General features: G+C 34.0%; 3 protein-coding genes across 3 annotated transcripts; all 3 read left to right on the top strand.

Annotated features, from left to right (window-relative positions):
* The first annotated feature begins 115 nt into the window (after nucleotides 1-115).
* LOC117605847 (farnesol dehydrogenase-like) lies at nucleotides 116-3,133 on the top strand. The gene is made up of 6 exons (XM_034327610.2): nucleotides 116-449; nucleotides 1,301-1,427; nucleotides 1,976-2,108; nucleotides 2,543-2,677; nucleotides 2,812-2,876; nucleotides 2,972-3,133. The coding sequence occupies exons 1-6, from the start codon at nucleotides 155-157 to the stop codon at nucleotides 2,985-2,987; spliced, it is 771 nt and encodes a 256-aa protein (XP_034183501.1). The 5' UTR covers nucleotides 116-154; the 3' UTR covers nucleotides 2,988-3,133.
* Nucleotides 3,134-3,771: 638 nt separating this feature from the next.
* LOC117605852 (farnesol dehydrogenase-like) lies at nucleotides 3,772-7,637 on the top strand. The gene is made up of 6 exons (XM_034327621.2): nucleotides 3,772-4,148; nucleotides 6,019-6,145; nucleotides 6,232-6,364; nucleotides 6,853-6,987; nucleotides 7,067-7,128; nucleotides 7,419-7,637. Exons 1-6 carry the CDS (start codon nucleotides 3,854-3,856, stop codon nucleotides 7,432-7,434), a joined length of 768 nt encoding a protein of 255 aa, XP_034183512.2. The 5' UTR covers nucleotides 3,772-3,853; the 3' UTR covers nucleotides 7,435-7,637.
* A 143-nt stretch (nucleotides 7,638-7,780) lies between these two features.
* Nucleotides 7,781-10,577, top strand: LOC117605856 (farnesol dehydrogenase-like). The gene is made up of 6 exons (XM_034327633.2): nucleotides 7,781-8,369; nucleotides 8,942-9,068; nucleotides 9,152-9,284; nucleotides 9,364-9,498; nucleotides 9,858-9,919; nucleotides 10,002-10,577. The coding sequence occupies exons 1-6, from the start codon at nucleotides 8,075-8,077 to the stop codon at nucleotides 10,015-10,017; spliced, it is 768 nt and encodes a 255-aa protein (XP_034183524.1). The 5' UTR covers nucleotides 7,781-8,074; the 3' UTR covers nucleotides 10,018-10,577.
* The last annotated feature ends 178 nt before the right edge of the window (nucleotides 10,578-10,755 follow it).

The raw sequence follows: 10,755 nt of genomic DNA, 5'->3' as shown, positions 1-10,755 counted from the left end.
ACTTGTTCCAACAAATATTTTACTGAATTATCTGAGGAAGATAAGAAGGAGCTTGGTGGTGAGCTAGAGAGGCAGTCAGTAACGGGGGGGAATCCCGTATATAACAACGAATGATGGTGCGTATGGGACAGTGTGATCTGCAGTGGAGTAAAGGATGGATCGTTGGAACGGAAAAGTAGCGATTGTGACCGGCGCTAGCTCCGGGATTGGAGAGGCGATTTCAGAAGGTCTGGTGAAACGCGGAGTTAAGGTCGTTGGCCTCGCGAGACGAGTGGACAAGCTCCAGGAACTGACCTCGAAACTGGGCAAAGATAAGTTTTATTTCGTCCAATGTGACCTTAGGAAGGAGGAAGATCTCCTGAAGGCGTTTAAATGGGTCGAGAAAGAACTGGGAGGGGCTGATATCTTAGTAAACAACGCGGGAACTGTACAGTTAGTCAATGTCGTAGGTAAACATTGTTTATTTGGTATCGAATGAATGCACTATTTGTTTGTTGCAACAGAATCTGGGACAAAGTGAAAGATTTGGTTGCAAAGTTAACCACCGGTGACCAACATAACGAATTTAATTCGGTCAAACACATTTTTGCAATAATTTTCTGACCGCAACCACAATATCTGATCGATTTCACTTATGCTCAGATATTCTGCTTTATCCATGTTTTATTTATACTAGTGTCCAGTGCCGGATTAAACAGGGAATTAAAGGGGGATACAGCCTCGAATCCCCTTATAAATTTCTCATTTGCTATGTCAGAAAATATTGAATGAAATTTTTTTTACTATTTCCCTTTTTTCACGATTAAACGTTATTTAATTTCATTTAAAATAAATTTCAATTTCAGTTTCAAAATTCAGTTGCAAAATTTTCGGATGTCATTAAATAAGAAAAATGAGGCAAAAACTGGAATTTTAATTTTCTCTTCTTACTAACCCCCTGGTTGAAATAAAGTGTTAAAAATTGATGTACAGTGTTTTCTTTCAAGGGCCATTTTAATTACCTTATCCGGTTATACCCTGTATTAACCAAGGGGGCCTTCAAAAGTTCGATAGCTTCTGGGCCCTAGAAATCTTAATACGGTCCTGCAACCATTAGCCGTTCGAATATGATAGCTAATTGGATGATATATACGTTCGTTTTGAATTAATGTTGACTAGCTTCTGACAAAGGCTGTTAGAATGAAACACATGTCAAGTGTCCTATCATTTGTCCGATCAAAACCAACTCATGTTTATACTTCTTCCTCTAAATTTCTTCTTGTATACCATTAATTTTGAAATTAATTTTATTTTCTTCCAGATTCGACTACTGAGGAGTACTATAAAGTAATAGACACGAACCTCATAGCGCCGGCGATTTGTGCACGAGAAACAGTTCAGTCTCTAAGAAAGCGAAATGCATCCGGGCACATAATTAACATCAACAGGTGAATAATTATTCCGCTAATAAGTCAGAGGGGCAAGAGAAATCGTGCGTTCGCACCGCCCAATTCTTTTCTAATAGGTCCTCTAGGTGACGAAATACGCGAACGAAACAATACACGACAAAATGAGACACAGCGATATTCGATATATCTGTCTTACTTTGTCGCATCCCTTTCGTTCGCGTATTTCGTCACGCAGTGGACCTATTAGAAAAGAATTGGGCGGTGCAAACACACGATTCCCCCTGCCCCTGCGACTTTTTATCTTGATGGAGCTCGGCCTTCTTCTGGTGTACGAACAGTACTTTTCAACTATATGTATATTAAATTTTATAATATATTTTTTACTATTTTATTTCTTGTACCTTTTAAGTATCACCTTGTACCTTGTATCTTTTATTTCTTGTAGAAAAATGTGAAAAAATGAAACGTTTTGTCCTTTGCCTTTTAAAATGCTGCAACTTTTTCGAATGTTAATAATCTTAAGTGACATTAGTAGTTCAAAATATGCTTGAACACTCGGGATTGGAAGTTTGATTTCATTTTTACAGTATCGCTGGCCACTTTGCCGAGAGTCTGCATACGCCACTTGGAATGTATGCTGCTAGCAAGTACGGTTTGACCGCTTTGAGCACGGAACTACGTCACGAAATAATAGCAGGAAATTTAAGTATTAAAGTCACGGTAAGTTTGAATTACAGTCCGCAACAAAACTGTAGCACGTGTCAAAAATTTATAGGAAGGGGTGATAATGTGATCCCTGCTAGTAATGTAGCATGTACTACTAGTACAGCCAGGAAAAAAAAGAAGAAATTTTTTTCTGTTTCAACTTTCGTTTTCAAAAACAGAGTTAAAAAAATGTTATTTTCATTTATGTAAATTAGGAGATGCAACCCTTTAAGATAAAAATAATGCTAACTCTTATGTAAATAAAGAAAAATGCGTGCAATTTTGGTGAAAAACCCATCCCTTTCTCTAATAATTTTATTTTGCCCATTTTCGATTATAACGAATAAACAAAACGCCAATCTACGAGTTAATAAAATTACGTTTTCAATTATCATTATGACGAATAATTATCATGCTCTAAGATGCTATTAAAGGTTTCTTTTTTACAGAGCGTCAGTCCAGGATTAGTGAATACAGAGATGGTAAGTAAGTATCTGCCTGCAGATAAAAAAATACCCATACTGCAAGCTCAAGATGTCGCGGACGCAGCGCTTTATGCGTTAGGAACACCGGAACATGTGGAGGTAAGTGAAAATAATAATCCACAAACTACACCACGCGAACAATTCCCAGTAATCATTGACAAATTACATAAGAGACATCTTCACCAAATATTTCACACGAATTTTAATAAACCCTTAATAAAAAATGTTTCTAGATCCCCGAACTTATGATTATACCACACGGTACACCGATAGGAGGTAACGCAGACTCGCCAGTCACGTAAGTAATTTTTTCAAACAAACATTTCACTGAAACAATAGATAAATAAAACGTCGAATATATTCGTATTTGTTAATTTGCCTGTTTTCTTGCAGACCCCGGAACCCATAAGGAAACATTGGATCGTCTTTAAAATACAGAACAAAAAATGTTAATTAAGAAGATCCTTACAATTTTTCAAAACATTCTTAAATGTATGAGAATATTCAAATAAATAAAGGAAATTTCCATTATATAGGTAATAATAATTTTGCACGTTGCATAACCAAGGTTGATTCTCAAGCGCCTTTACGATAGTGTTTCTTTTTTATTGTATACTTCCTGTATCACTCCTTTGATAATTGACATATCATTGTCTAGCATGGATGTGTGGCAATCACGGTTGAAGAGTTCAATTCTTACGAATTCTTACTCGTCGAAGTATATCTTATATAAAAATTAACGTACGTTTCAACAAAAGCAGCTTAAAAATTTCTGTAGATTAAAATAAAAAAATCTAAGATTTATAGTAAGATATGTACAGGCAGAATTCAATGTATTGTACCGAAATACTTTTATTGGTACCTCGAAAATGAATAAATATCCAAAGTTAAAATTATTAATTTAGGGTTCACTCACCCTCTCTCCCAATTCCCCAAAATTTCATATCGATTAGAGGAAGTACAATCTATTTTATGTAAAAAGAGTATTAGAGTGCAGTGTAAAAATATCAATAGAAATCACTTGAAAGAAAACTGCTGACGCGATATTTTATTTCGCAATTATTTCTCTATCTCCTTTAAGGTAATGCTATTTACTCTCCACTCCGTAGATTAGTACACACTGTATCTGAAGTACACTCTCGTCATTGATCATCTGCTCACCGTGATAAGTAGGATGTCGCTGAACAGTGATTGGGCTGTAACGGTCGAAGGTTCTAATATAAAGCGAGAGACAACCGTGCCCGTGGAACAGTGTGATTTACAGTCAAGCAAAGGATGAATCGTTGGAACGGAAAAGTAGCGATCGTGACCGGTGCGAGCTCCGGGATCGGAGAAGCAACCGCGGAAGCTCTGGTGAAGCACGGTATTAAAGTTGTCGGCCTCGCGAGAAGAGTGGACAAACTTAAGGATCTAGCCACGAAATTGGGAAAAGATAAATTCTATCCTATTCAATGCGACTTGAGGAAGGAGGACGATATCTTGAAGGCGATGAAATGGGTCGAAAAGGAACTGGGTGGTGCGGATATTCTTGTGAACAACGCAGGAGTCGCCATTACAACTCCCGTGATCGGTAAAGTTTCATCATTGTTTAAAATTAAGACGGTATAACAAATTAAAAATTAATCCATTACTCGACTGGTTACCTTTTAGTAGACAATAGCGAACAGAGTGTCCAATTTTAATTTTCCTATTGTAATCAGAGTCAAAATTATCAGAGACATCAACTTTGTCCCGAATCCTATAATCGTTTCGTACACAGAATATTCTGAAAAATCAACCTGTATAGAAAAGAATATGTAATTCTATTTCAAATAAAGTAAAGGTTACTGTAAAATCTCAGAGATCAAGACGGATCATAACATTCTGAACACACTTGTAAAGTTTACCGTGGGACACCCTGTATACTTTATTAGCGAGGACAGTAGATTAGTATGTCAGTAAATTACTTTCTACGTGACACTTCTGTATCATTCACACGATCTTACCAAGTACAAGTATATGGTTTCAAATATAATTTTCTTCGGTAAAATGGAAATAATATGATTTATACTTCTAAATAATGATTTTTTTACACGAATTGGTTAATGTACAAACGAGTGACCAGCTATTTATTGATTATGATTCATATAGCAACAGCATTTACGAGAAAGAAATTAGATACGGGTATCATAAGATACCAAATACAATAATATAGAGAACAGTAATCAGCTATTGATATCTACTTGATCTTGATTATCATGATTGTGAGCTTCTGTAATCAGGGCACATCAAAAGTTAACCTTGTTAGCCACTTATTGTTGGATTTTAAAAAATCATGTTGACAGATAATAGTATCAGTTTTGCGTAATGATTCAATCATTACTATATTGACAACTGACAGTCATGCTGAGTCAGCACTTAAAAGATACAAGATAGTATATTATCGTATTCAGAATTTTAAATACATTGTCATTTAAGTTAATTAATTCCAATGTCAATGTCGAGATATAAGTTGTTACATAATGATCGATAATTCTGTCTGAAAGAGACAGATATTTTTACATCTATCTGCAATACATAGGTCAATTAATACAAATTATTTAAACTTGAGATTTACAATGATTTCAGAAGATAATTCACGATAAGTGACAAAAGTGCACGACAAAAGTGCAGCATGCAATATGCAGTATGCACGATGCAAATAGTATTGTAGGCATAAATCATTGGCGTAACTAAGCAGAAATCAAGGTGGTCCTGGTCTCCTTAATAATCTGGACTAATCACTCTCTCCAAAAATGTGAATCTTTATCATTCTAAAATTTTAAAATAACATTACAATATTGAAACATCGGTTAACGAACGTGGATACATTGTGATCCATGAAACATTGTTGTATGATTCACGCGATGCAGAAACTGTACAAGCTAATTACCATTAAGCCTTGTCAAGAAAACGGAAGAAACAAGTAGACTCGTCTATTATTAAATGTTACATAAAGATTTTTTGTATCCGCAATACTTCACTGTTGAGAAGATCAAAACATGCAAAATTGTATTCAATTTTTAATCAGTCATTAATTTCTTAATTATTCTCACTTAGAATGTTAGAGAAGATATTCAAATGTGTTAAATAAATTATATCGTTTTTTTAACGAGATAAGAATAGTCGAGAATCAAGTTACATATATGTATTTTCTTGGCTCATTAATCTACATTGCAGTGTCGCAACTGAGGTCGAGATAAAAAGTGTCAATGAACCCCTCTATTAAGAAGTTAAAAACCCTTTTTTAAATATTTTTGAAAATTTTAGAAAATAGAGCACCATAATACCACCTTTATTTTACTATATCTACTTTATTTAATTTTTACGAAATTCGAAAGTGCCTAAGAGCTGAGTCCCCGACAAATGGCCTATTCGTCCTGATTAATAAAAATTGAGCCATCCTTAACGTTCTATTTCAGATTCGGCTACCGAAGAATATTATAAAGTAATCGACACTAATCTGATAGCCCCTACAATTTGTGCACGAGAAGTTATCCGGTGTTTGAAAAAGCGAAATACAGCGGGACACGTTATTAACATCAATAGGTAAAACAGTTTTACAAATTTTTTCAAAATCATTTGTTTTGATCGACGAGTTGAGGGTTTTATATATAATTGTGTCATTTTTACAGTATCGCCGGACACTTTGCCGAGAGTCTGCACATGCCACTTGGAATGTACGCTCCTAGTAAATACGGTTTGACTGCTTTGGGCTCAGAACTTCGTCACGAAATAATCGTAGCTAATTTAAACATCAAGGTTACAGTAAGTTACTGATCATTTCTAAGAAATTTATTTAACGGTCTACAGGAGTAACAGTAGCATTTCTAGCGGAGTAGCAATGGAACATAGAAAAGTAATTCAAATTTTCAGGCAGAATTCTGAGAGAAATTCATCCATAATTATAATATTCATATTCAGGAGAAGTGTACCAAACACGGTACTGTTTTGTGTATGTATTTTATATAAAAATGTATTTTTTATAAGGTTCTAAAAGCCGAATTGGATACCCGGCTCTGTACATCCCTGTATAATTGTACAAAAAATATTTTTCTTCGCTTCGAAATCTTTGAATTATGAAATCGCTAAATTTGAGCCGTTCTATGTCAACATAGTTACTTCGAAGTTCTCAATTCCGCAAAATTCAATTCCCGTCCGCATGAGGCACCCGCGGGCGAATTTGGACCGTCACTCCTGTTGGCCCTTGAAGAATAATCAATAAACTCCAAGATTATAAATTTACATCTTTACAGAGTATAAGTCCTGGAGCGGTAGAAACAGAGATGGCAAGTGGTATCATACCCCCGAATTTAGGTATTCCGGTATTGAAAGCTGAGGATATCGCAGCAGCAATAATTTATGCCGTAGGGACACCGGAGCATGTAGAGGTGAGTAAATAGAAAATTAATTATCTATATACGATGCCCCATAAGAAATGTTGTTCCCACTAACGAATAATACTTTCAGATTCCCGAAATTACAATTATGCCGCATCGTGCGACGATAGGTATACCGACAACGTTTGATCAGTAAGTAATATTTAATTAATTTAATTGAATTTCTTTTTTACAAGAAACGCTTTCCCATTCTAAAAAATTCCGATTTTAATGAAAGTTAATGGAATTGTACGTATGAAAAATTCGGCAAATCTTAAAGGCTGATTTCATCCCTTCAGAGTGAATTTCAGTTAAGAACACTTGTACTACAATACAATCCTAAGAAATTTTGCTGAAATAAAAATTATCAAGTTCGGACACTTTTCTTGTAAATAAAATTAATCAACAATATTGCAATTAATAATATCTCTCTTTCCTTGCAGAATGAAAAAGAAATAAGGGGACAGAAACATCAAACCACTCGGATTGCTGTTTGAATTAGAAGAAGATGATTTCTTAAAAAATATTTAACAAATATATATTCAATCTTATACTTGTGTATTTTACATAATATTTTTTTTGTATATTTTGGTATAGCTGAAATATGAAAATATTCACACTCTACTAATAACAATAAATATTTCTGCTACGTTTTTATCTTACTCCAATGTACATTTATTTGTTTAAATGTAATAAATAAGTCAATTGGATTCAGACCTCCCAGAAGGACGTTGAGCATGCTCGAGGGTGGACATCAGTTTAAATATCCTAATAAGTTTCCAAGTAAACTTTGCATATTCCAACGTCAGTTGCGTCTACAGTTTTATCATAATTTCAACCATAGCTACGGCTTATAAATAACATAGCTTGATAAGCAGATATTGGAATTTACAATAAAGCAATATCTTCAGCAATAACTTTTAAATAGTAAACATGTTACCTAAATGACCTAGAGAAAGAAAATGTATTCAATGCTTATCGTTAGCGGAATTATTTTGCAAAGATAGGAAACTGGTAACAACCGGTAGGAACACTACATAAAATAAAGGGACGAATAATGACTCGCTCAGAACAGTGTGGATCATATTTTTTATAAACAATGGATCGTTGGTTTGGAAAAGTAGCGATTGTTACCGGTGCGAGCTCCGGAATTGGGGAGACGATTGTAGAAGCTCTAATGAAACACGGTATTAAAGTTGTTGGTATCGCGAGAAGTGTGAACAGACTTAGGGAATTGACCGTGAAATTTGGCAAAGATAAGTTCTATCCTATGGAATGTGACTTGACGAAAGAGGAAGACATCCTCAAAGCGTTTAAATGGATCGAGAAAGAATTGGGTGGTGCCGATATTCTTGTGAACAGTGCGGGAGCTTTGATTAAAATACCGATCATTGGTAAAGTTTCAGAATCTTTTTTTTAAATAGAGAAATACTGAATAAAATGCGTTGATAATTGTTTTGTCTTGTTGTATGCCTCAAAACATGTGCTACACATGTATTAACACAGATAATATAGGTCAATGTTAATAGGTTGACCTACAATAACTTATCATAAATATGAGCGCAGCGGCAAGATCCTACCGTAAGTGAGGCAGCGCCTCTGTTTATATACTCTGCATTGGCTGCGCAGTATCGCCACTGCGCAGAATCACCACTGCGCATGCGTGCGCTGCTTATCGGCGCTAATTTTCTTTTTTACTGAAACTTATAAAGTTATAATTCCAGTCGCGCATATTATAAAATCATAAAAAAATATTAAGTTTCTATTATAATAAAATAAAATAAAATTAAAATTTACATTTGTTGAATGTAAATTTGTACTGAATTTGCGCTAAATTGAATTTGTAAAATATTTCAAATTTTTATATAAATAATATAATATAATAATATATTTTGATATTATTTATATATACAAGGCACCTCATCCTGTAGGAAGCAATGACAGTAAGATAAATACTTTGTTACAGATTCACCTACCGAGAACTTTCATAAAGTAATCGATACCAACCTAATAGCTCCTGCGATTTGTGCACGAGAAACTATTCAGTCTTTGAAAAAGCGAAATGCAGCCGGGCACATAATAAACATCAACAGGTAAATAATTTGTCAAATTTTCTCAAAATTACTCGTTTCGCTCGGCAATTTTCAGTTACTAGAAAACTGTATAATTTTGATAGTGTGTGCGGTCATTTTGCCGAGAGTGTGCACATACCGCTCGGTATTTACCCCGCCAGTAAATACGGTGTGACTGCTTTGACTGTCGAACTTCGTCATGAAATAATCGCAGCCAATTTGAATGTCAAAGTTACGGTAAATCACTTTCCCAAGTTCTATTTTAACGAATAACGATCAATCCTTAAGATGCAGTGAAACGTTTATATTTTTGCAGAGCATCAGCCCCGGAGTAGTGAAAACAAATATGTTAAAACACAATATACCAATTGATTTAGCCACACCGACATTACAAACCGCGGATGTCGCAGAAGCAATAATTTATGCATTGCAAACACCGGAGCATGCAGAAGTGAGTGAAAATAAATTTCCATCAATTATCTATTATGTAAATTGTCCCGCAATATGTGGAACTCATTGCAGGAATTGATTTATTGCCTGATAATAATGGAAATGATTCATATAATTGTATTTCATACTTATCGATTAAATTGAGAAGAACATTATTTCTTATTAAGGGACTGATGAATTTTTTCATTGTTTTTAAATAATGTATCAATTACTAAAATGGGTTCCGCATATTAGAGAACATCTTGTAGATCGATAAAGTACAAGCGGTTCTCATTGTTAATAATCATTAATAATTGTACAGTAGATTTATTCATGAAACATTTGAAACCGATACACACTATTAATAAACAATATTTTCAGCTTATCGAAATTACACTTATGCCACATGGCTTGGCAGTAGGTTGCCCATTACTTCCAGAACTGTAAGTGATGTTTAATTGTTTCATCTAATTAGAGTTATCATTTAATACCGGCGCAATTGTTAATAGGTCTGTTTTCTTGCAGAATGAAAGAATTATAAAGCAATAAGATTTATTCATGGATTTATCTCTAAATTACAGGATGTTGCGTTTTCGAGAGAGATGCATTTAAAAATCACCTTTTCCATTTTAAAATAAATGCAATTTTTAAACGCTTACTGTCTACTGTTTATTAGGTAACACTGTTGTATAATTTTATACGGCAGAAAGAAACGTTAGTTATAAGTAAGGTGAAACGTTAGAGAACAATTAAGAACTCTCACGAGTTCGGCAGAAATTAAAAGAAATTGAGAGTAGAGATCGCGACTAATTTTTGAAGGGTTTTTGTTAACTGTGATCACTGGGGTGTATCCGCACGAATCTGTTACATTCGATGACTAAATATTTCATATTAATAATCTGCATCATTGAAATTCTAACAAGCACTAAGAAACTTTTTGAAACTAATGATAATTTTTTCATACTTAACATATATTAACACTACAACTACCGACGTTTGATGCACACTTATTTTTAATTATATTATATTCAATTTTTTGTAATTACTTTTGTCATTTGTCCTGGCATTTAATATGTATTTAGAATACTTAAAGCACAATTGTGTTACGTTTAAGATGTACGTAAGTTTTATGTAAGTCATTATAATTACAAATTCTTTGTAATTATAAAAAGCTGAAAGAGTTGTATAATAATAGAATGCGATTGAATCATTATTTTCCTGTAATTAAAAATTGTAATTGAAATTTATAATTTTAATGTTCTGAAATTTTCAAATTTTA

The sequence above is a fragment of the Osmia lignaria genome, chromosome 9 (assembly GCF_051020975.1).
Source record: "Osmia lignaria lignaria isolate PbOS001 chromosome 9, iyOsmLign1, whole genome shotgun sequence".
Lineage (NCBI taxonomy): Eukaryota > Metazoa > Arthropoda > Insecta > Hymenoptera > Megachilidae > Osmia > Osmia lignaria.
The sequence above is the reverse complement of the archived record's forward strand: the minus strand, read 5'-3'. Positions and strand labels throughout refer to the sequence as shown.